The following is a 25590-nucleotide window of genomic DNA, read 5'->3' on the forward strand; positions in this document are numbered from 1 at the left end:
AAACTAAGCACCTGCCTGGGTATTTTGTACCATCGGACACTCCACCCCCACAACTCCCAATCGGTGATGGGGCAGTTGTGGAGAGAGTGGAGAGTTTCCCATACCTGGGCAGTGCGCTTATGACTGGCTCCAGTTTAACAGCAGAGGTCTCACTCCGAATCAGTCGAGCGGCAATATCTTTTCATCGGTTGCGTAACGCTGTGTGGAAACTACCTGATCTGTCGCTCCGCACTAAGCTTCAGGTCTTCTCGGCCACGGTCATTCCCTCACTTCTCTACGCTTGCGAAACGTGGACCCCCCTAATGGAACATCTTCGCCGGTTAGAAACATTTAGGCTGGCCTGCCTACGATCCATCCTGGGTCTAACCAGACTGGATTGTGTGAGGAGCTCACAAATCCTTGAAAGATCTGGGCAGGGTCCCATCGGTGAGCTCCTCCGGCAGGCAAGGCTGCGATGGCTGGGTCATGTAGCCCGCATGCCCAGCCACCGCATGCCGAAACAGCTTTTGTTTGGCCGGATTGAGGGGGCTAAGCGGGCGCGGCACGGGCTAGAGAAGAGATGGAGTGATGTGGTACAGGAGGACGTGGAGCTGAGTGGACTTGCCGATGACTGGTACCAGCGGTGTCAAGATCGGCCTCTGTGGAGGAGGCTCGTGAAGGATGCTACTGGGCAGTTGGAGGTAGTCGCCCTCCAACAACAACGGAGGGCGGAGGAGTGACGCTCAGAACAACGAGCGGAGCGCCGGGTGGCTAAAGCACAGCAGGTTGGCACAGTAGGGGGCACAGGTGGTGCATCAGCCAGTCATCTCAGTCAGTCGACCCGTGGCACCTGGGTCTGCCCCGTGACCTCCTGCCAGCGGGCGTTCGACACTTCACGTGGCCTCAGGGTGCACATAGCCTGGCACAAGCGTCGTGGTGACGTCACCGCCACTTAGTGGCGAATGGCGGTTGTTGTGTTGTGTGTGTGTCTCTCTGTGTGTCTGTGTGTGTGTCTCTGTGTGTGTGTCTCTGTGTGTGTGTGTCTCTGTGTGTGTCTCTGTGTGTGTGTCTCTCTGTGTGTGTGGACGCGGTGTCTCTCTGTGTGTGTGTCTCTCTGTGTGTGTCTCTCTGTGTGTCTCTCTGTGTGTGTGTCTGTGTGTGTCTCTCTCTGTGTGTGTCTCTGTGTGTGTGTCTCTGTGTGTGTCTGTGTCTCTGTGTGTGTGGACGCGGTGTCTCTCTGTGTGTGTGTCTCTGTGTGTGTGTCTCTGTGTGTGTGTCTCTGTGTGTGTCTCTCTGTGTGTGTCTCTGTGTGTGTGTGTCTCTGTGTGTGTGTGTCTCTGTGTGTGTCTCTGTGTGTGTGTCTCTCTGTGTGTGTGGACGCGGTGTCTCTCTGTGTGTCTCTCTGTGTGTGTCTCTCTGTGTGTGTCTCTGTGTGTGTGTCTCTCTGTGTGTGTCTCTCTGTGTGTCTCTCTGTGTGTGTCTCTCTGTGTGTGTCTCTGTGTGTGTGTCTCTCTGTGTTTTGCCTCAGTGGCCCGTGATCACAAATCTCTATTTAACTCCATCAAAAAAGTAACCTGCAGCGCCACACCTATTACCATCATTAGGGGAAAAAACGGCGATCCAATCTCCGACCCCCAGGAACAGGTTCGCAGATTTGCTGAGCATTTCTGTGAGGTCCTGGGGGAGGGAAAATCCCTCAGCCAGGAAAACATCGTGGCACAAAGTGAGGATGACCCTGCTGAGGCTGCGGTGCCTCAAGTATTGGAAGAAGTCACCCCCTGTGAGTGGCTGGCTGAGGTGCCATCTGCTGAGAAAGTATTGAAGGCGATCCGGAGTCTGAGACCAGGAAAGGCAGCGGGCAGAGATGATCTCCCAAGCGAAATGCTGAGGGAGGGTGGCGTTTGTGCACAGACTGCCCTATATGACATCATAACAACAGTCTGGACCACTGGACGGGTTCCGCAGGATTGGAAGGATGCCCTGGTGGTCCCCCTTTAAGAAGGGGGACCGCACAGACTGTAACAACTACAGGGGCATCTCACTCCTCAGTGTGCCGGGAAAGGTCCTGGCAAGGATTATTCAGCATCGCCTTGCCAGGCACGCTGAGGAGAGGCTTGCGGAGCCCCAATGCGGTTTCAGGAAAGGGCGGTCCTGCACAGATGCCATATTTTCTGTCCTTCTGCTACAGCAGAGGTGTAGGGAATTCCAACAAGACCTACATCTCTGCTTTATTGACCTGGTCAAGGCCTATGATACCATCAGTAGGCCTGGGCTCTGGGTCGTTCTTCGTGCTTTTGGAGTACCTGACCCTCTGCTCACGATCATTAAGGACCTTCATGATGGTGAGCGGGCCCGGGTAAAACTACGTGGCCGGGAGTCAGAGCCATTCCCTGTACACCTTGGGGTGCGACAGGGATGTCCTCTGGCTCCCACATTATTTAACATCTATTTTGACCACGTAGTTCGTGAAGCCTTCAATAGCTGTACCGGGGGAATCTCCATATGGTACAGATATAATGGGAGGCTAATCGATGCCCGGGTGCGGTCAAGGGATGGCTCCCTATTGCTCAACCACGTTATGTATGCTGATGATTTGGTAATAGCTGCTCAGTCAGAGGAGGAGTTGGAGACGCTGCTGCTGAGACTGGAGCGTGCCACTAAGAGGTGGGGCCTTACCATCAGCCCCACCAAAACTAAGCACCTGCCTGGGTATTTTGTACCATCGGACACTCCACCCCCACAACTCCCAATCGGTGATGGGGCAGTTGTGGAGAGAGTGGAGAGTTTCCCATACCTGGGCAGTGCGCTTATGACTGGCACCAGTTTAACAGCAGAGGTCTCACTCCGAATCAGTCGAGCGGCAATATCTTTTCATCGGTTGCGTAACGCTGTGTGGAAGCTACCTGATCTGTCGCTCCGCACTAAGCTTCAGGTCTTCTCGGCCACGGTCATTCCCTCACTTCTCTACGCTTGCGAAACGTGGACCCCCCTAATGGAACATCTTCGCCGGTTAGAAACATTTAGGCTGGCCTGTCTACGATCCATCCTGGGTCTAACCAGACTGGATTGTGTGAGGAGCTCACAAATCCTTGAAAGATCTGGGCAGGGTCCCATCGGTGAGCTCCTCCGGCAGGCAAGGCTGCGATGGCTGGGTCATGTAGCCCGCATGCCCAGCCACCGCATGCCGAAACAGCTTTTGTTTGGCCGGATTGAGGGGGCTAAGCGGGCGCGGCACGGGCTAGAGAAGAGATGGAGTGATGTGGTACAGGAGGACGTGGAGCTGAGTGGACTTGCCGATGACTGGTACCAGCGGTGTCAAGATCGGCCTCTGTAGAGGAGGCTCGTGAAGGATGCTACTGGGCAGTTGGAGGCAGTCGCCCTCCAACAACAACGGAGGGCGGAGGAGCGATGCTCAGAACAACGAGCGGAGCGCCGGGTGGATAAAGCACAGCAGGTTGGCACAGTAGGGGGCACAGGTGGTGCATCAGCTAGTCATCTCAGTCAGTCGACCCGTGGCACCTGGGTCTGCCCCGTGACCTCCTGCCAGCGGGCGTTCGACACTTCACGTGGCCTCAGGGTGCACATAGCCTGGCACAAGCGTCGTGGTGACGTCACCGCCACTTAGTGGCGAATGGCGGTTGTTGTTGTTGTCTCTCTGTGTGTGTGGACGCGGTGTCTGTGTGTGTGTGTCTCTCTGTGTGTGTGTCTCTCTGTGTGTCTCTCTGTGTGTCTCTCTGTGTGTGTCTCTCTGTGTGTGTCTCTCTGTGTGTGTGTCTCTCTGTGTGTCTCTCTGTGTGTCTCTCTGTGTGTGTCTCTCTGTGTGTGTCTCTCTGTGTGTGTGTCTCTCTGTGTGTGTGTCTCTCTTTGTGTGTGTCTGTGTGTGTGTCTCTCTGTGTGTCTCTCTGTGTGTGTGTGTGTGTCTCTCTCTGTGTGTATCTCTGTGTGTGTGGACGCGGTGTCTCTGTGTGTGTGTGTCTCTCTGTGTGTGTGTCTCTCTGTGTGTGTCTCTCTGTGTGTGTGTCTCTCTGTGTGTGTGTCTCTCTGTGTTTCTCTCTGTGTGTGTGTCTCTCTGTGTGTGTGTCTCTGTGTGTGTCTCTCTGTGTGTGTGGACGCGGTGTCTGTGTGTGTCTCTCTGTGTGTGTGTCTCTCTGTGTGTGTCTCTCTGTGTGTGTCTCTGTGTGTGTGTGTCTCTGTGTGTGTGTGTCTCTGTGTGTGTGTCTCTCTGTGTGTGTGTCTCTGTGTGTGTGTCTCTCTGTGTGTCTCTCTGTGTGTGTGTCTCTCTCTGTGTGTCTCTGTGTGTGTGTCTCTCTGTGTGTGTGCACGCGCTCCCACGGTGGCGCTCGGAGTCTGCGCACCGTTGGGGGGCCAGCGTGAGAGCCGCCACGGTGGGAAGGGGGCTGTGCCACCTAGCCAATGGGAGCCCAACTCGAACCCCACCTCTAATCCACGCTATCCCACCAGATTCTACCTTCACCACGGCCATCACCACACCACAAGCCATCACCACACCACAAGCCATCACCACACCACTAGCCATCACCACACCACATGCCATCACCACAAGCCATCACCACACCACAAGCCATCACCACATGCCATTACCACACCACAAGCCATCACCACACCACAAGCCATCACCACACCACAAGCCATAAACACACCACTAGCCATCACCACAAGCCATCACCACACCACAAGCCATCACCACACCACAAGCCATCACCACACCACAAGCCATCACCACACCACAAGCCATCAACACACCACTAGCCATCACCACACAACAAGCCATTAACACACCACAAGCCATCAACACACCACTAGCCATCACCACACCACTGGCCATCACTACACCACAAGCCATCACCACACCACTAGCCATCACTACACCACAAGCCATCACCACACCACTAGCCATCACTACACCACAAGCCATCGCCACACCACTAGCCATCACCACACCACAAGCCATCACCACACCACAAGCCATTGCCACACTACCAGCCATCGCCACACCACAAGCCATCACCACCCCACAAGCCATCACCACACCACTAGCCATCACTACACCACAAGCCATCGCCACACCACTAGCCATCACCACACCACAAGCCATCGCCACACCACAAGCCATCGCCACACCACAAGCCATCGCCACACCACAAGCCATCACCACCCCACAAGCCATCGCCACACCACAAGCCATCACCACCCCACAAGCCATCGCCACACCACAAGCCATCGCCACACCACAAGCCATCACCACACCGGCCAACTGGACCTTATCGCCACCCCCCGATTCTCGCCAGGACTGCCGCTCCGACAACGCGTAGAATCCGAGAGAGTCACGAGCCCTGAATTATTTGCATCGGCCATGGTCTATCGACTGCTGGATAGTCGCCCCCCCCCCATCCTGCGATACCACAATTCATCTCGCTCCCCATACGCGACCCGTGCTCCGCTCCCTCGCCGGTCGCCGTTCCCATCGGCCATCGGGCCCTCGAAGTGACGGCCGGCGCTGCCCAAGGCCCCCGGCACCTCGCTGTCCCGAACGTGCGGCGCTCCCCGATGTGCTCGCTCCCCGTCACTCTCCCCTGCAGCTCCCAGCGTGCGCATCTCCGCCTTTCTCTGCGCACTTTTCAGCTTTGGTTCCCTTTTCTTTGCCAGAGATCCGTGGCTCTCGTCCGAGTGTCGCGGCAGGCCCGGGAGACGACAACGCGAATCAATGAAGTCGTTGATTTCACGCCATTCTCGCGCGTGATGGCAGCAGTCGAGGTCTGCTTGCCACGAGAGGGCTTCAGCAGAGAGAGTTCGTGTCGTGTCCGCTGTTCCTCATTGTGGAAGGAGCGGCAGGCCACAGTGCTTCACTACATGGCTTGACTTTAATATGCAATTCGTGAAGGAGATGCGCGCGTGGGCCGGGCATAGATGGCGAGCAGCCAGTGTGGGGTGACCGAGAGAGGGGGACGCCGAGGCGGCGTAGCTACCGGGTGCGCAGGCGGTGCAACTGCACCGGGGTCCTACGGGCCGGTGGAGGGGGAGCCGTGCGCCGTGCTGCGAAGGGACGTGGGCCCTATTTCATCCGGGCCCCATGCCAACCGCGCAGCGCCAACTCCCTGGTCCAGGGCCTGCGTAATGATCCTGCCGTGGTTGTTTAACAAGTCTGGCCCCCCTGCTGATGAGAGCTCAAATGTTGAAACCGGTCCAGAGTTTGCGCCGTTGCAACGACTGCATCGCGTTAAGTGATGAAAGCCAAGCAGGCGCGATCCGGTTTCACTCTGGCGAGCGAGCGATAGGCTGGCGGAAGGCCCCGTGTTTCATTCCAGTGTCCGCTGCTTGGTTAACGCTGGCACCGTTCACTTCCCTGCTGGTTCGAGGCCTCTCCGCCTTGCGTGGTATGTGTAGGAGGGGGCAGAGGTTGTTTGGCCGTACTTCACCACGGTGCTGGGACAGGTTTGTGAATGGGGAGGACGATCCGATGCTGGTTCAGTTGTATCACTCGCCGCTGATGTCAGCCACGGCCGGGAATCAAACCCAGGTGGGCTGGTTCACAGCGCTGCACGCTAACCACTGCGCCACCGCTCCACGCACCACCCAGCCAATTTCTCCGGCCGCTTTGTGTGAAACAGAGCCACGAGGTGGAGTTCCCCGGCCCAGTAACGTGTGGCAACCCAGCGGCGTTTTCTTAACGAGCCTGACGAGGCTGGGGGTGGGGGCTGAGTCGGGGCTGGGGGCTGAGACGGGGCTGGGGGTGGGGGCTGAGACGAGGCTGGGGGTGGGGGCTGAGACGGGGCTGGGGGTGGGGGCTGAGACGGGGCTGGGGGCTGAGACGGGGCTGGGGGCTGAGACGGGCTGGGGGTGGGGGCTGAGACGGGGTGGGGGTGGGGGCTGAGACGGCGCTCCGAGGGCTCGCGTCGTTGCGGGCAGTGCCGCCCTCTCGTGGCCACGCGGCGGTCATCTCCGCGAAGCGCCACGGATCGCCGTCTCGTTCGCACCGCGTTCCGCTCAAAGACAAAGATCCCCCATGTAGCCTTTAACATACTGTTGGGGCAAGTGCTGTCAGCAAGCGCCTACTAAGGACCGGCCGCCTTTGTCTCCACAGTGGCGATGTTTACTACACACCGCACCAGGTACTCATTTGAGGCCGAGTCGACCTAGGGGAGGCCCAGGACCGGTTCAGACTCGGGTTGCCGGGTTCGTAGCGCAGCTTGGCGCCAATCGCTGCACCACCGCTCCCCGCTGCTCATCATCGCAGGGGCGTGGTGTGCTGGGGGTTTCCCGCCTTCGGCAGGCAGGCTGTGCGGGTGGCCGCTGTTTGTACGGGACTCGAGTCAAGAAGCACAACACAGCTAGAGGCTCGCTGCTGCTGCTGCTGTTGTCGGTCAGGCATCCACTCGATTGGGCTCCTCGTGCCGGCTCTGAAACGCGCTTGGCAGCAGGCCGTGTGCGTGACGGCGAGTCCCATGGGGGAGGGAGGCAGGGAGGGAGGGAGGCAGGGAGGGAGGCAGGGAGGGAGGGAGGCAGGGAGGGAGGGAGGGGGGGAGGGGGGGAGAGAGGGGGGGGAGGGGGGAGGGGGGGGAGGGGGGAGGGGGGAGGGGGGGGAGGGAGGGGGAGGGAGGGGGGGAGGCAGGGAGGGAGGCAGGGAGGGAGCGAGGCAGGGAAGGAGGCAGGCAGGGAGGGAGGGAGCGAGGCAGGGAGGGAGGCAGGGAGGAGCGAGGCAGGGAGGGAGCGAGGCAGGGAGGCAGGCAGGGAGGGAGGCAGGCAGGGAGGCAGGCAGGGAGGGAGCGAGGCAGGGAGGCAGGCAGGGAGGGAGCGAGCCAGGGAGCGAGGGAGGGGAGGGTTGTTCTCTTCGGGAGCTGTGCCATGAATCGCCGCGGGTGTTCTTTGCTCGGCACACCACGCCGTGTCCTCCCCACGCACCTCCGATTAGCACGCTTGGCTACGTACGGTGCGAAAGAAGTTCAACGAACAGCCCCTCCCCAGGCTCATGGAAACACAGAGGGAGGGGTGGGCAGAGGGAGGGGGGTAGAGGGAGGGGGGGTAGAGGGAGGGGTGGGCAGAGGGAGGGGTGGGCAGAGGGAGGGGGGGTAGAGGGAGGGGGGTAGAGGGAGGGGGGGTAGAGGGAGGGGGGGTAGAGGGAGGGGGGGTAGAGGGAAGGGGAGTAGGGGAAGGGGGGGGTAGAGGGAGAGGTGGGTAGAGGGAGTGGGTGGGGGGATAGAGGGAGAGGGGGTAGAGGGAGGGGGGGTAGAGGGAGTGGGTGGGGGGTAGAGGGAGGGGGGTAGAGGGAGTGGGTGGGGGGGTAGAGGGAGGGGGTGGGGGGGTAGAGGGAGGGGGGGGTAGAGTGGGGGGGTATGCGCTGAGAGTTTCGCCGTTGCCATGAGGCTCAAGGCCCTTTAAAAGAGGATAGCCTCCTGTTGCCGTTGCGATGTTTGGCCATTCCCATTCGTGGGCGTTTGGCTTCGCGCGGGAGCGCTCCAGGGAGTGGTCGCCCTCCTCGTGTCAAGGTCAACTCAGCTCAGCCCAGCCAAGCCAGGCAGAGCAGCGCTCTCGCCGATCTCCAACCGGACTCGGAGCAACAACAACAACAGAACAACAGAACAACAAAAAAACAAATCCCCGTGTGTGTGAAGGCTTAGCAGCAGAGCCCCCCGACAATGCGGGCTCGGGACGCATCCCGCGCTGTCAGCGAGCAGGGCAGCAGCACGTGACTCGCTCACTCACTCACTCATCCACTCACTCACTGGTCCACTCACTCACTGGTCCACTCACTCACTAACTTACTGACTCACTCATCCACTCACTCACTGGTCCACTCACTCACTGGTCCACTCGCTCACTGGTCCACTCACTCACTGATCCACTCACTCACTGGTCCACTCACTCACTGGTCCACTCACTCACTAACTTACTGACTCACTGGTCCACTCACTCACTGGTCCACTCACTCACTGGTCCACTCACTCACTGATCCACTCACTCACTAACTTACTAACTCACTGGTCCACTCACTCACTGATCCACTCACTCACTAACTTACTAACTCACTGGTCCACTCACTCACTGATCCACTCGCTCGCTCACTCACTGATCCAATCACTCCCTGACTGGTCGACTCACTCACTGGTGCACTCACTCTCCGATCCACACTAACTCACTCAATGACTCACTCGCTCACTCACTCGGGGACAAATCTGCTGGGACCCTTGGGGTCACCGCTGGCTCAACTTCGGTCCAACTTTCCGCGTTCCCATCCCAAGAGTGCGACGGGGGAAGTCAAAAACAATGACCGAAGCCATTCACAACGAGACTTTAAACACCGGCACGGCACGCGTGTCCCGCTGCTGCGTTCCAGCGTGGGGGAGATGCGTGCCTCGAATTGCATCGAGACAGAAATAGGAGCGCGTGGGATTAGGAGACACAGGCGGGCAGGTTCATGACATCGCTCAAGCTGCTGAGAGAAGCTGGCGCGTGGGCAGGAACCGGCGCGGCTGGACGGGGGTTGATGGCCGAGGCTCGAGACGAACGACGGCGGATCGCCCAGCCAAGGAATGGGACGCGGCATAGAGAGAACCACCGCCGGGGAGACGGAGCCATGGCCACGGATCGTGGCGTGCAACTGCGGCGAGGTCGCACGGCGAGAACCCTCGACCCCCCCCACCTCCTCCCCCTCCACCCCTCCCTCCCGCTTATCTGAGAGGCCGTTGAGTGTCAACGTGGAGTGGCGACTTCGCTCCAACTCGCCGCCCCACCCTGCCCCCCGCCGCGAAGTGGGGAGACAAAGGCGGCCGGGCGTGGTGTCAGCGACGCCGCCACTCCCTCGTGCGCCGCTCTGGCCTTCGCGGCCTGCGTGGGGGCAGCGATAATTCCGGGGCCAGGGAGCGGACAGGGGAGCGCGGGGGAGGGAGGGAGGGAGGGGAGGATGCCACTGAGAGGGGGAGGGGGGAGCGGGATGGGGTCGCGGGGGGTGGAGGGGCGGGGGGGGGAGCGCGGCAGGGCGGGCCGCTCGCTCCGCCAATTGCCGGGAGTCCGGGGGTCCGCTGCTGCTGCCCCCCCCCCCCGCTTTAAACCCCCCCCGCGCGGGGGTCCGAATCCAGAGCGCAAGGCGAGAGAGCGCGCACGGCGGCAGCAGCATCATCATCAGCCCCTCGCCCTGACCCTCCCCGCCACCCCCTAGCGTTGACTCCGAGATGGCGACAGCAGCAGCAGCAGGAGCAGCCTCCTCCGGGAGCCTCGACTCGGTGCCTCTGGGCGGGGAGAGCCGCGCGCCCGAGTCCCCGGCGGGCACCCCGCGCCTCCGCGCCGACGAGATCCGCCCGGGCCCCCAGGCGAACGCGGTGACGGTGCTGGCGCTGCTGGACCGCCTGCTGGGCATGCTCGAGGGCGTGCAGGAGGCGCAGCGGCGCCTCGAGGAGCGGCAGCGCGACACGGAGGGCGTCGTGCGCTCCGTGGCCGGGGAGCTGTCGCGCATGGCGCGCAGCGGGCAGAGCACGGACGGCGCCGTCGCCAAGGTGCTGGCCAAGGCGCGCACGGTGAGCGCCAACGTGAAGGACGTCCGCGAGAGACTGGAGCGGCAGGCGGCGCAGGTGCGCAAGTTGGACGCCAAGCACGGCGACCTGCTGCGCCGCAACAACTTTCGCATCCTCATCTTCCAGGTGAGGGGCTGCTGCGCGGGAGGACGCGCGCAGAGATGCCACTTCGTAGCCTGCGCCAGGCTTGTCGGGGCAAGTGCCGCTAGCGAGCAGCAGCTGTGAATGTCGTCACGGCGCGCACGGGGGGGAGGTGGATTGGGGGGTGGCCGGAACCACGCCCGGCCACCTTTTTCTCCCCAGTGCGGAGCGCATCGCAGCGGATAGTCGTTTTTAAGGCCGAGTCGATCCAGGGGAAGCCCGGGACGGGTTCAGATCATTGGAAGTGGTGCTCACCAGGAGCGGGAACACACACACACCGCCAGACCACACACACACTACACACACCGCTAGACCACTACACACACACACACCACCACACACACACCACTACACACACACACCACTACACACACTACACACACTACACACACACACACACTACACACACTACACACACACACTACACACACTACACACACACACACCGCTAGACCACTACACACACACCGCTAGACCACTACACACACTACACACACACACCGCTAGACCACTACACACACACACCGCTAGACCACTACACACACTACACACACACACCGCTAGACCACTACACACACTACACACACACACCGCTAGACCACTACACACACTACACACACTACACACACTACACACACACACCGCTAGACCACTACACACACTACACACACACACCGCTAGACCACTACACACACTACACACACTACACACACACACTACACACACACCGCTAGACCACTACACACACTACACACACACACACCGCTAGACCACTACACACATACTACACACACACACCACTACACACACTACACACACACACCGCTAGACCACTACACACACACACCGCTAGACCACTACACACACACATAATAATAATAAAACACGTGTCTTTTCTGCCCAACTCAGGATTGAGACATTGGTTCTGATCTTCTGCCATTGTACGCAATTCCACATTCATATAGTGGGGACATGTCTATCCATAAGGCTGTCACTTTTGACTTTCCAACAAAGTGTTACCTATTTACTGACCTCGATGGGGTGACAATGATGGGCTGAATCACAACGCAGCCAGGATTCGAACTCGCGCGACCTTCCACTTGAAAGTGCCTGGTGTCTCGTGGCGCGGTACTCAACATTCGGTGAGCTCCGCGTGCACTCCGCTCATCGCCTTGAAGTCCTCCTCTTCACGCCACTAAACACAAGTCCATCCCATCGCGGATTCCCCCTCCTCCTCGCTCCTCCTTGACCGCGCCCAGCGGTGTCGGCTCGAAAGTGAGAATGTTTTTGTGTTTTTACCGGGTGAGGCCCCACTGATCTGCCCCGTATCGGCGTGGCCATCACAAATGATAGCTCAGCGAAGTGGCTCATCGACATCGTGTGGACATTCATCGCAGCTGAAATGCTCGAAACGCGTGACGTTGATTCGGAGAAAAATCCACGCGAGCACGAGGAGAGAGAGAGAGACACGCAAATATACAGCAGCAGCAGGCACCGTCAGCGTCGGGATGGAACCCACACGACCTCCTGCGTGCCAGGCGAGGGAGGTGACATCTCGCCAGCGAGCGATCGGGCGACTCCGAGCAGCTCCGTGTCGACGGCGCTCGCGCGGGGAACGGTGGCGCAGTGGTTAGCGCACTCAGCCACGGAACGCAGCGAACCCGAGTTCGATTTCCGATTGCGGTGATTGTCTAAACCGGGTCCTGGGTACCCCCCCTTGGTCAACGCAGCCTCAAACGAGTACCTGGTGCGGTGCGTAAACAACATCTGCACTGGAGAGACAAAGGCGGCCGGGCGTGGTGTTTCCAACCACCCCCCAGTGTGCCGTGCCAGCCTTCAGAGGCGCTTGATTAACAGCACTTGCCCCACAGCTTGTTAAAGGCTACGGGGGGGGGGGGGGGGTCTTTGTCTTTGTTTGCGGCGCTCACTCCCACAACGCTGACATTTCCGAATCGTGGCGACCTGGAGCCCTGCCACGGCGTGGCCGTCACACCCGGGGGGGGGCGGGCGAGCGGGGGGGGGGCGAGCGGGGGCGAGCGGGGGGGGGGACGAGCGGGGGGGCGAGCGGGGGGGGGGACGAGCGGGGGGAGGGGGCGAGCGGGGGGGGGATCTCGCTGCACGCAGCGAGATCCCGGGTCCCACACGTGTCCCCCCCCCCTCGTGCCCCCCCCTCGCGTCCACCCCCCTCGCGTTCCCCCCCCTCGCGTCCCCCCCTCTCCCCTCCCCTCGCTGTTCGCTCCACGCAAATGGTCGCGATTAGCTCATGGGAACAACGCACAAACACGCACTCGGTCAGCATCACGGTGGCCTCAAACAATACATATTACAACATCGGCGACGTTTCGGGAAATGGCCCTTGCGCAACAAAGGCCCCATCGCCAGTAACGACGCCCACTGCAGGTTTTCAATTCACAGCGCAGCGCGCTAACCACAGCGCCACCGCTCCACCTCCTCGTCAGTTGTGAATCAATGACCAAGTGCCCTGTGCACACCAACACAGTGGGTACCGATGCGATGCTGATTCTCGGACACGACGCGCCGACGCGATGAGAATCGGAATCTGGACTTAGCCCCGAGCAATCCGGCGGTGAGGCTCTGAAGCCCTGCTTCACCGATCCACGGCGCGCGCAGTCGGCTCTGGGCAGTTGTGTGTGCGACCTGCATGCGGTCACGTAGCGTGACCCCAAACCCCCATCCACCCCCCCCCCACCATCCTCCACTTCCCCCCACCATCCACCACCACCATCCACCACCACCCCCCCACCATCCTCCACTTCCCCCGCCCCATCCTCCACCCACCGGCTGTGTACAGCGCAGAGGCTGTCTTCTCGAGTTACGGAATCCAAGAAACTTTCTATGTTTGACGGCAACGCCCTGTGCGAGGATGGCCGCTCCCCCATCCCCGCTATCTCTCCCCCCCCTTCTCCCCACTCCCACCCCTCGTGGTAGAGATAGAGGCTTTGCCTGCTGCCTTTCCTGACTCATTGCCGTCGAATAAAAACTCGACACGATCGTCAGTGACACTCAGCGTGGTGGCCCTGAAAACAACGACGACAAAGTTATGAATATCTGGCGACGTTTCGGGCAATAGTCCCCTCTTCACGTTGTGAGCGCTGGTGCTGTTACTAACCACACCACGTGTTAACCGTGACAACGATGCTCTCGTGTCGCGTGTTGTTCCCTGGTGATGTCCGACGTTTCGCTCCACGTGCTCGGAGCTTTCTTCGGAAATTTTAAGTCAGTTGTTTTTAAAGAAGCTTCCAGCACGCGCAGCGAAACGTCGGACATCGCCACCGAGCACCGCGGGCCACAACCCGAACACACTCGTGGGGAGAGCTCGGACAGCAGCACAGCGGTGACAGTCGAGGACGAGGCGGCGGTGGTGATGACAGCGATGAAGTGGGGCCGGTAACCAGCACCACGTGACGGTGTGGGGCCAGTAACCAGCACCACGTGACGGTGTGGGGCCGGTAACCAGCACCACGTGACGGTGTGGGGCCGGTAACCTGCACCACGTGACGGTGTGGGGCCGGTAACCAGCACCACGTGATGGTGTGGGACCGGTAACCTGCACCACGTGACGGTGTGGGGCCGGTAACCAGCACCACGTGACGGTGTGGGGCCGGTAACCAGCACCACGTGACGGTGTGGGGCCGGTAACCAGCACCACGTGACGGTGTGGGGCCGGTAACCAGTACCACGTGACGGTGTGGGACCGGTAACCAGCACCACGTGACGGTGTGGGGCCGGTAACCAGCACCACGTGACGGTGTGGGGCCGGTAACCAGCACCACGTGACGGTGTGGGGCCGGTAACCAGCACCACGTGACGGTGTGGGGCCGGTAACCAGCACCACGTGACGGTGTGGGGCCGGTAACCAGCACCACGTGACGGTGTGGGGCCGGTAACCAGCACCACGTGACGGTGTGGGGCCAGTAACCAGCACCACGTGACGGTGTGGGGCCAGTAACCAGCACCACGTGACGGTGTGGGGCCAGTAACCAGCACCACGTGACGGTGTGGGGCCAGTAACCAGCACCACGTGACGGTGTGGGGCCAGTAACCAGTACCACGTGTGGCACGGATGCAGCTACGAGGCGGAGCGAGGTTAATGGAGACGCGCCACAGTGGCTATGAGATGTGAACTACCTCGCTTGGTACGCAGGAGGTCGTGGGTTCAATCCCGACCCTGACGCCTGTTGCTGCTGCTGTTGCTGCTGCTGTATATTTGCAGTTTGCGTCTCTCCCTCCCCGTGGTCGCGCGAATTTGTCTCCGGGTCCTCTTGCTTGCTCCTCCACATGTAGAATCGATGTCACGCGTTTAAAATATTTGGCTTTGAATAGATTTCCACGTGACAAAGCCACGCCGTTGAGCTATCATTTGTGATAGCCAGGTCGCTTCTGACAAATAGCTCAGTGGGGTCTTAAATAACGAGGGGGGAGGCGGAGGGGGGGTACTGGGGGACTCCGTAGTGTCTGGCGGGGGGGAGGTGAGCGAGCTTCCTTCCCGGGGCAGGTGGCCCCACGGCCCCACGGCCCATCACCGGTGGCCGTGATCGCCGTGGCGGGTTTTGCCGCTTTCCCCGCGCGGTGAGGAGTAACGCGCATTGCCACGACTGCTTGCCTGTTTAACGCGTCATGGACTCCCGTCAGTCATCAGATTCGTGAGTGAAATGAGTCGAAGACACATTTTTGCTGGCGCTGAAAAAGCCAATGACCTTTCCGGATGATGGATGATCGATCATTGCCGATGGATTATTGATGGTGATAATTATGCGGATGTATAATTGATTAATTACGATTATTTGGGTGGATAAACGTCGAGCGTTAATGAGCTGTGGTGGATTAGTGACGGCTGGATGGATTTGACGACGGCGGCAATGAATGGCTGACGATTGGTGGAGGTGTGCTCGTTCATGTCGATGATGCTGACGATGGACGAGTGAGTACCGACGACAGTGATCAATATCCGTGGCAATCGTCGGATCGTGCACACACACACGCAAAAAGATAAAGATCCCCCATATAGCCTTAACAGACTGTAGGGGCAAGTGCTGTTAGCGAGCACCTATGAAGGCCGGAACGGTACACGAGGGGGTGGGTGGCCAGCACCACGCCCGACCGCCTTTGTCTCCCTAGTGGCAATGTTTACACACCGCACCAGGTACTCATTTGAAGCTGAGTCGACCTAGGGGAGGCCAGGGACCGGTTCAGATAATCGTCACTGGTGTTGGCCGTAGGCGGGAATCGAACCCAGGTCGCCAAGTTCATAGCGCAGCGCGCCAACTGCTACACTACTGCTCCCCATACACGCACACACAGACACACACAGACGCACACACACACGCACGCACACACACACACACGCACACACACACACACGCACAGGCCGCAAGGCCCATCAGGTTTTTGTCAATGAGGGACGGAATACCCCGGGGGGGGGGGGGGGGGGTCGGCCAAGCGGGTCTCGGTGTCCGACTCGGGCTTTGGTCGCCGCGGAATGCGGTGTGCGGAGTGAAGGCTCGACGTGGAAGTCATTGAGGAGGAGGAGGAGGGGGAGGATGAGGAGGATGAGGTGCTTGCTGCTGCTGGCGGTGGTGGTGGTGAAGTCGGCGCCGCGCCCATTGCGGGTCGAGTGTCACGAGGAGCCCCGCGCGGCAGCTGTGCTCGCGAGTAACGCGGCGGTGGCGACGCGCGCGTATTTATAGCGCTTGCTCGTTAACCCCCACACCCACTCACCCACCCATTCACCCACCCACTCACCCACCCACTCACCCACTCACCCACCCACTCACCCACCCACTCACCCACCCACTCACCCACTCACCCACCCACTCACCCACCCACTCACCCACTCACCCACTCACCCACCCACTCACCCACTCACCCACCCACTCACCCACCCACTCACCCACCCACTCACTCACCCACTCACCCACCCACTCACCCACTCACCCACTCACCCACCCATTCACCCACCCACCCACTCACCCACTCACCCACTCACCCACCCACTCACCCACCCACTCACCCACTCACCCACCCACTCACCCACTCACCCACCCACTCACCCACCCACTCACCCACCCACTCACCCACCCACTCACTCACCCACTCACCCACCCACTCACCCACTCACCCACTCACCCACCCACTCACTCACCCACCCACTCACCCACCCACTCACTCACTCACCCACTCACCCACTCACCCACCCACTCACTCACCCACTCACCCACCCACTCACCCACTCACCCACCCACTCACCCACTCACCCACCCACTCACCCACCCACTCACTCACCCACTCACCCACCCACTCACCCACCCTTCCTACCCTCCCCACCGCTCACTCGGTGGCCTTTTCGCCACAAACCCGAGAAATATCGCGGGGTGAACAACACATACTGCCATAATGCTGCTGCTGTAGCGGCTAAGAGGACAACACGAACCCAGTGACTCACCCTAGCGTCGAGCCCTAACCATAGCCCTAGCCATAGCCCTAGCCATAGCTCTAACCATAGCTCTAACCATAGCCATAGCCCTAGCCATAGCTCTAACCATAGCCCTAACCATAGCCCTCACCATAGCCCTCACCATAGCCATAACCATAGCCCTAGCCATAACCATACCCATCACCATAGCCCTAGCCATAGCCCTAGCCATAGCCCTAGCCATAGCTCTAACCATAGCTCTAACCATAGACCTAACCATAGCCCTAACCATAGTTCTAACCATAGCTCTAACCATAGCCCTAATCCTACAGGTCAAATTGATACTGATCCCAAGCCACATCCAAAATACTCATTCTGACCCTGACCCCATGCCACACACGAGCCCTCACTTCACCCGAACCCAACCCACGGACCCCGCCAAAACCCCGCGGGGCTTCAATCTTAACCCCAGCACGAACTCACGGCTGAGTCCCAAGTCACACTTTGGGCCACAGCCCCAAGCCTGGCTGAAGCCCTCCCCCTGGACCAATCCCCGGCCGTCGTCTCGACGCGAGGCGGCTACGCAGCGATGTTGTTCTGTCCACGTAAAAAAAAAATTTCGGTTAAAAACTCGTGATGTTAAATGTCACCAAAAGAACACTCGGCTCACATTTGTCCACGCGACCCCGGCTTCTCTCCGTGCCCCGACGCGCCCGACCTGCCACGCCGCTCGAGCGCTTCGGGGCGCAGCTTGCAGACGCCTCTTAACATTCACCCAGGTGGGAGCTTCCACAGCCATCGGGGGCGAAGGGGGAAGGGTGCGGGGGGTGTGGAGCGGCGAGGGCTTTGACTCTCCGAGAGGAAGCGAAGGGCGCCACTACCCTGGCCGGCCGGCACGCGGGCAGAGCGAGCGGCTCGCAAGTCGCCCGCTCGCCAGTTCAAACTGTGGTTGGGGAGTGGGTTGACTCAGCCCATCATCCATCCGGGATCGATAACATTAGAACCATGTTGTCGGGAACCCAACGGTGGTTTTCTAATGGATAGAATCGACCCTGACATGGGAATGTGGAATTTTCACCACTCGGTCAGGGCTGTAAACGCGAGACGAGCATCGCCTCGATACTGAACAGGACATCACGTGTGCTGAGTTGTATGGGCAATGTGTGTGGCCATGTATGTGGGGAGCGGTGGTGCAGTGGTTATCACACTGCGCTACGAACCCAGTGACCCCGATGTTCGACCTGCATCGGTGACGATTGTCTACACCGGTCCTGGGCCTCCGCTTGCGGAAACGTCGCCACTGGGGAGTCAGAGGCGACCGGCCGTGGTGTTGGTCGCCCACCCTAACGCGCGACGCCCCTCCCCCCCTCTCTCTCTCTCTCTCCGCGCGGTGCAGGAAGGCAGCGAGACGCCCACGGCCGAGGCGACCAGCAGGCCCGTGGGCCCCTCGCCAGGCCCCGCCGTGCTCGTGTCCGACGAGGCGCGCGGCCCCGCGGACTCGAGCTTCGAGGAGGTGTGCATCGCGGGCGAGGGCAGCGACGCGGGTGACGAGGCGGCCGCGCGGCCCCCGGACCTCTCGTCCGACGAGGAGTACATCCTGGAGGAGGTGGAGACCACCACCACGAGGCTGAAGAAGTCGAGCATGAAGCGCATGGACAGCCTCAAGAAGGCCTTCTCCAAGGAGAGCTTCGAGAAGAAGATGAACAAGTTCGTGTCGCCCGAGCGGCGCGAGAAGATCAAGAAATCGCTCACGCCCAACCACCAGAAGTCGAGCGGCTCCAAGCTGGGCGCCTTCAAGGTGCCGCCGCTCAAGTTCAACGTGAAGAAGGTGCGCTCGGAGGACGGGGGGGGCACCCCCAACGAGGAGGAGGCCGCGGCGGAGGAGGAGGAGGCCGACGCGAGCGTGGCCGTCACCAACGAGGATTCCCCGGCGATCTACGGCGGCGATACCGACTCGGCGCACGGCGCGGTGCAGTACGCCGAGATCGTCTTCGCAGACAAGACGCCGGCCCGGCAGGCGGCCGCCTTGGCTTCGCCGGCGGGGAAGGCCGTCGTGGCGGCCGTGGCCGCGGCGGCCGTGGCCGCGGCGCAGGCGACCGCGGAGGCGCGGGCCGGGGTGGTGACCCTGGGGCCGGACGAGACGGCGGTGGCCGGGGTGGAGAAGGGGAGAGAGGAGGCGGCTGAAGAGAAGCCGGGAGGGAGCGCGGAGGGTGCGGGCGACGACGCGGGAGCGAAGGTGGTGCTGGGTAAAGGTGAGGAGCACGAGGAGCAGAAGACGAGCGGCAAGCCGGAGGAGGAGGGGGAGGAGCAGGGGGAGCAGCAGCAGCAGCAGCAGGCGGTGTTCGAAGCGGCGGCGGCAGTGTCCGGAGGAGAGGAGGCCGTGGGGCGCCCCCCCCAGCCCGACGTCGCCACCCAGGGCCCCCCCGCGGTGACTGTGAGCGAGAGCCACGGCGGCGCTGCGGCCAACGGGCCGCTCGCGCACGCGGGGGGCCACGAGGCCGACCAGGGGCCCGAAGAGGAGGCGACCGGGGCACACGGGAAGGCGGCGGTGGCTGTGGCTGTGGCGGGAGGCGTCAAGACGGAGCTGAGCGAGTGACGCCGCGTGGCCCCGGTGGCTCCGCGCTGACGGCCGCCACCGCTGGACCGTTCCGACACGGACACAGACACGTACACGCACAGACACGCACACGCACAGACACGCACACAGACACACACACGCACAAACACACGCACACGCACAGACACGCACACGCACAGACACGCACAGACACGCACACGCACAAACACACGCACACGGACAGACACGCATATGCACAGACACGCACACGCACAGACACGCACACAGACACGCACAGACATGCACAGACACGCGCACAGACATGCACACGCACAGACACGCACAGACACGCGCACAGACACGCACACAGACACGCACGCAGACACGCACCCAGACATGCACACGCACAGACACGCGCGCAGACACATGCGCAGACACGAACACAGACACGCACGCGCACAGACACGCACACAGACACGCACGCGCACACACGCCGGCCGCTCCTCGCGTCGCGATCTGATGAACTAACACGAGGGGCAGTGATTGTGACGATGATGATGATGATTGCTGTGATGACAGACAAGTGCTTGCAATGCGACGCGTCCCTCTCCCCGGCCCGTGCGCCTCTTTGCACGGATCCTGGCGTGGAGCAGCAGTAGAGTAGCAACAGCATCAGTAGCCACGCGCGTGGTGGTGTTGGTGGTGGTGGTGGAGGCCGTGGTGTGCGGTGGTGATGATTTACGACCTCGTTCGTTCCGCAGGCATGCGAGCGCGGCTGCACCCAACCGCGACTAACAACCCCCACCTCCTCCTCCGCATGCACCTTGAGCACCGCATTCAGATCCAAGCGCGTGCCGTGTGGGCGTCACGGCTCTCGTCAGACATGGTGCAGAGGCTGCGGGATGGATGCGACGGCTCGGACGCAGCAGCAGCAGCAGCAGGAGGGGCTGCAGCAGCAGGAGGGGCAGCAGCAGCAGGAGAGGCTGCAGCAGCAGGAGGGGCTGCAGCAGCAGGAGGGGCAGCAGCAGCAGGAGAGGCTGCAGCAGCAGGAGGGGCAGCAGCAGCAGGAGGGGCTGCAGCAGCAGCAGCAGGAGGGGCTGCAGCAGCAGCAGCAGGAGGGGCAGCAGCAGCAGGAGGGCAGCAGCAGGAGGGGCAGCAGCAGCAGGAGGGGCTGCAGCAGCAGGAGGGGCTGCAGCAGCAGCAGGAGGGGCTGCAGCAGCAGCAGCAGGAGGGGCTGCAGCAGGGGCAGCAGGAGGGGCTGCAGCAGGGGCAGCAGGAGGGGCTGCAGCAGCAGCAGGAGGGGCTGCAGGGTGCGCTTAGCTCCCCGGAGGCGCGTGAGGGCCCCACGGCAGCGGTGAAGCTCCCGGCAGCCCGTGCCAGATGCCAGACGCCAGACGCCGCCACCGCCGGTGACCGCCGCAGCTCGGCTAGAGAGCGATGAAAACCTCCCTCCCGAGTCCAGGGGGGCCTGGGGGGGTAAGAACCCGCAGTCTTGCCGAGAGGGCGCACGTGGACAGGTCGGGATTCACATTGGGAGCGGTAGCAGCTGCGGCGGTGCGGTTCTCACAGCGGTAGCGGCGGTGGCGATTCGGGACTGCGCTCCAAAGGGCACCGCTCCCACGGTGGGGGCCAGGGTGGGCTGTGAGCGAGACAGCTGTGGGACGACGTCAACGTGCCGAGCTCGCCGTCATCCATCACACCGGGCAGCGTGCAGCCCCGATGCCGATCGTTTACCCAGGAAAGGCTCGCAGAGTCCCAAGACTCCTTTTGAAAGATGTGCCCTGGGTTGGGATGTTTAGCCAATAACATAACAACATTAATAATAATAATAGCATTTGGAAAGAGCCTTAGAGACCCCCCCCCCCCCCGACCATCACAAAGTCGGGCAACTGCAGGAGGTAGCAGCTTCACAGTCGGCCTGAGCGCGGTGCTGAGGCTGCTGCTGAGGTTGCTGAGGCTGCTGCTGCTGAGGCTGCTGCTGAGGCTGCTGCTGAGGTTGCTGCTGAGGCTGCTGCTGAGGTTGCTGCTGAGGCTGCTGCTGAGGCTGCTGCTGAGGTTGCTGCTGAGGCTGCTGCTGAGGCTGCTGCTGCTGCTGCTGAGGCTGCTGCTGAGGCTGCTGCTGCTGAGGCTGCTGCTGAGGCTGCTGCTGCTGAGGCTGCTGCTGCTGAGGTTGCTGCTGAGGCTGCTGCTGCTGAGGCTGCTGCTGCTGAGGTTGCTGCTGCTGAGGCTGCTGCTGTTGAGGTTGCTGCTGCTGAGGCTGCTGCTGCTGAGGCTGCTGCTGCTGAGGCTGCTGCTGCTGAGGCTGCTGCTGCTGAGGCTGCTGCTGCTGAGGCTGCTGCTGCTGAGGCTGCTGAGGCTGCTGCTGCTGAGGCTGCGGCGGAGGCTGCTGCTGCTGAGGCTGCTGCTGAGGCTGCTGCTGAGGCTGCTGCTGCTGAGGCTGCTGAGGCTGCTGCTGAGGCTGCTGCTGCTGCTGAGGCTGCTGCTGCTGCTGAGGCTGCTGTGGCTGAGGCTGCTGTGGCTGAGGCTGCTGTGGCTGAGGCTGCTGTGGCTGAGGCTACTGCTGAGGCTGCTGCTGAGGCTGCTGCTGCTGAGGCTGCTGCTGCTGAGGCTGCTGCTGAGGCTGCTGCTGCTGCTGAGGCTGCTGCTGCTGCTGAGGCTGCTGTGGCTGAGGCTGCTGTGGCTGAGGCTGCTGTGGCTGAGGCTGCTGTGGCTGAGGCTACTGCTGAGGCTGCTGCTGAGGCTGCTGCTGCTGAGGCTGCTGCTGCTGAGGCTGCTACTGCTGAGGCTGCTGTGGCTGAGGCTGCTGCGGCTGAGGCTGCTGCTGCTGAGGTTGCTGCTGCGGCTGAGGCTACTGCTGCGGCTGAGGCTGCTGCTGCTGAGGCTGCAGCTGATGCTGCTGCTGAGGCTGCTGGGGAGCAGCTCTGGCAGCGCGTACGGCCTCCCCGCGTGGCCCGGCAGTCGGCACTCGCGCCGAGCCAGGAGGGATACCCCATGGACGAATCGATTCATGGACCCCCATTGTCGGTTCGGTTCCACGAGATCGAATAACGCAAAAGTACGGGGAGGGGGAGTCTCACATCTGGTGTGCCGCTGGACGGGAGGTGACGCGCGAGGCCTGGCAGCTCAGACAGAGCCCCCAACACCGCCGCCACCTCACCGCCACTGTTCAGTGCCTTACAACTACTGCCTTAACTGAAAGAGTTTTATAAATATAAATATATTTTGAAAATAATTATATATTAATCGAATGTATTGGCAGCAACTGTTATTCTTAAAATAGGCCGACAGTACCTTTAAAAAGTGTATACGCTTGTGTGACTCAAGGTAGACTGTTGAAGGGAAACGCAGGATAATGAGCGTGGCGAAATATCGAGGGCCAGAGTTGACGACTCTCATCGGGCCCACGTGGCCCCTTTGGGGCGCCGCCTCTCCCACGCCTTTGATTTTGTGTTGTTGTTGTTGTCTCGCAAAGCAGCGAGCGGCCACGGCTCACATCCGCACGCGCCCGGCGTGCATGCCACGTGACCACTGCACTGCACCTATTTACAACGCTCTCAGCCTTGCCCAAACCACTAGTAGCTCGGCAGAGCTGAGAGGGCAGCAGTGTTGTTGTTTAGGCCGACGTAGGCATCATCATAAACGGGCAGCGGTGAAACAGAGACAATTGTAGGCTGGCTTCGGTCACATTAGGACTCATCGGTTGTACATATATGGGCGCCCATCTCTCTCTCTCTGGACCTCACGTGAACTCATGACCATCGGGCTACCCTCGACCCAGCCCCTGGGTTCTTGCTGTTTTCATATCGCAGTGAGGGAAGTCTTCCAGCTGTGTCGCTGCGGTTTCCCTAGAGAGCCCCTCCGCGTGTTCCTGCACGCAACGGCGAGTCCGGCATAAGGGATGTCACCCGCCCTGGGATGTCACCCGCCCTGGGATGTCACCGGGTCTGGGATGTCACCCGCCCTGGGATGTCATCGGGTCTGGGATGTCACCCGCCCTGGGATGTCATCGGGTCTGGGATGTCGCCCGCCCTCGGATGTCACCCGCCCTGGGATGTCACCCGCCCTGGGATGTCACCCGCCCTGGGATGTCACCGGGTCTGGGATGTCACCGGGTCTGGGATGTCACCGGGTCTGGGATGTCACCGGGTCTGGGATGTCACCTGCCCTGGGATGTCATCGGGTCTGGGATGTCACCCGCCCTGGGATGTCACCGGGTCTGGGATGTCACCGGGTCTGGGATGTCACCCGCCCTGGGATGTCACCGATTCTGGGATGTCACCGCGTGACTGCGAGGGAGCACTGCCGGTTGCGGCCGCGTTGTTGTTCGCGGCAGGCCAGACGAATTGACGGCGGCGCTCGATTCATATCAGGGCTGAAAACGCGTTGCATGGTATTGGCCAAATATCTCAATGCAATGTACTCCATACGGGATATTTCTTTTTACTCAGCGAGGCTTTTCCGTGAGGATAGAGAACATTCGGATGAATATAAAGCCTCGCCTAAATTGGTGGTAATTCTGAGGACAGGCCGGCCCCAGTGGTGGAAATGTGGAATTTCCACCACTGGCTCTGGGCCCTCTCGAGACGGAGAGAGGGAGGGATGCGCGTGAGGGCGGCACCCCGCGGGGCGGTGCTGGCGAGAATTCCTCCCTGGGGCCTCGCGCGAGTTTTGGTGACAACGCGGCGACCTTCTCCACCATCGCCAACAACGTGTGGTGTGAGAGACAGGTCCACCCGGGCCCTTCTCGTGGGGTGTGAGAGACAGGTCTACCCGGGCCCTTCTCGTGGGGTGTGAGAGACAGGTCCACTCGGGCCCTTCTCGTGGGGTGTGAGAGACAGGTCCACCCGGGACTTCTCGCCCTGGCGGGGTCACTTTCCATCCCAAATGGAACCCCTCGGCCCTGGCGCGCGCTGCGGCTGTGGTGGGGTCTCCGCTCCGAGGCAGCTCGCGTTTCTTGTTTGCGCAACCGCGCGCACACACACAGACGATGCCCTTGTATCTTGTACATACATGTGGTTTAGAGTTTAAACATACATCAATAAAGGCGTAATCATTCGCGCGTGTCGGCCCGGCTCTCTCTCTTTTGTTTTGCGAACTCGTCGCCACTTTCCGTGGCCTCTGCCGCCGGTTTAATTTGATGCAGCGGTGGCATTTGGACACGGATGGCTCGCCCCGACTACCCAGCCCAGGGGGGGGGGGGGGGGGGGGGGTGCCACACGTTGCGTGGCCCCGTGGCTCGTAAATCCGAGCCTGGCACGGGGGGCGCGCGTTGTCTGTACGTGTTGGGCTGCGTGTGTTTGTGTGTGTGTCGGGCTGTGTGTGTGTGTCGGGGTGTGTGCGTGTGTCGGGGTGTGTGTGTCGGGGTGTGTGTGTGTCGGGGTGTGTGTGTGTGTCGGGGTGTGTGTGTGTCGGGGTGTGTGTGTGTGTCGGGGTGTGTGTGTGTCGGGGTGTGTGTGTGTGTGTGTCGGGGTGTGTGTGTGTGTGTGTCGGGGTGTGTGTCGGGGTGTGTGTGTGTGTCGGTGTGTGTGTGTGTCGGGGTGTGTGTGTGTGTCGGGGTGTGTGTGTGTGTCGGGGTGTGTGTGTGTCGGGGTGTGGGTGTTGGTGTGTGTGTGTGTCGGGGTGTGTGTGTGTCGGCGTGTGTGTGTGTGTGTCGGGGTGTGTGTGTGTGTCGGGGTGTGTGTGTGTGTCGGGGTGTGTGTGTGTGTCGGGGTGTGTGTGTGTCGGGGTGTGTGTGTCGGGGTGTGTGTGTCGGGGTGTGTGTGTGTGTCGGGGTGTGTGTGTGTGTCGGGGTGTGTGTGTCGGGGTGTGTGTGTCGGTGTGTGTGTGTGTGTCGGGGTGTGTGTGTGTGTCGGGGTGTGTGTGTGTGTCGGGGTGTGTGTGTGTGTGTGTCGGGGTGTGTGTGTGTGTGTCGGGGTGTGTGTGTGTGTGTCGGGGTGTGTGCGTGACCGTGGCGT

The 25590-nt window shown here is 61.1% G+C and overlaps 2 protein-coding genes across 2 annotated transcripts; both read left to right on the forward strand.

The window, feature by feature from the left end:
• The first annotated feature begins 10013 nt into the window (after positions 1-10013).
• LOC116950621 (uncharacterized) lies at positions 10014-19675 on the forward strand. The gene is made up of 2 exons (XM_032968538.2): positions 10014-10631; positions 18476-19675. Exons 1-2 carry the CDS (start codon positions 10167-10169, stop codon positions 19673-19675), a joined length of 1665 nt encoding a protein of 554 aa, XP_032824429.2. The 5' UTR covers positions 10014-10166.
• A 1735-nt stretch (positions 19676-21410) lies between these two features.
• Positions 21411-24691, forward strand: LOC116950654 (uncharacterized). Its single transcript, XM_076068723.1, has 2 exons — positions 21411-21583; positions 21749-24691. Exons 1-2 carry the CDS (start codon positions 21411-21413, stop codon positions 22830-22832), a joined length of 1257 nt encoding a protein of 418 aa, XP_075924838.1. The 3' UTR covers positions 22833-24691.
• The last annotated feature ends 899 nt before the right edge of the window (positions 24692-25590 follow it).

Source organism: Petromyzon marinus, chromosome 2, assembly GCF_048934315.1.
Source record: "Petromyzon marinus isolate PM22_M1 ecotype Great Lakes invasive population chromosome 2, UKy_Petmar_22M1.pri1.0, whole genome shotgun sequence".
NCBI lineage: Eukaryota > Metazoa > Chordata > Hyperoartia > Petromyzontiformes > Petromyzontidae > Petromyzon > Petromyzon marinus.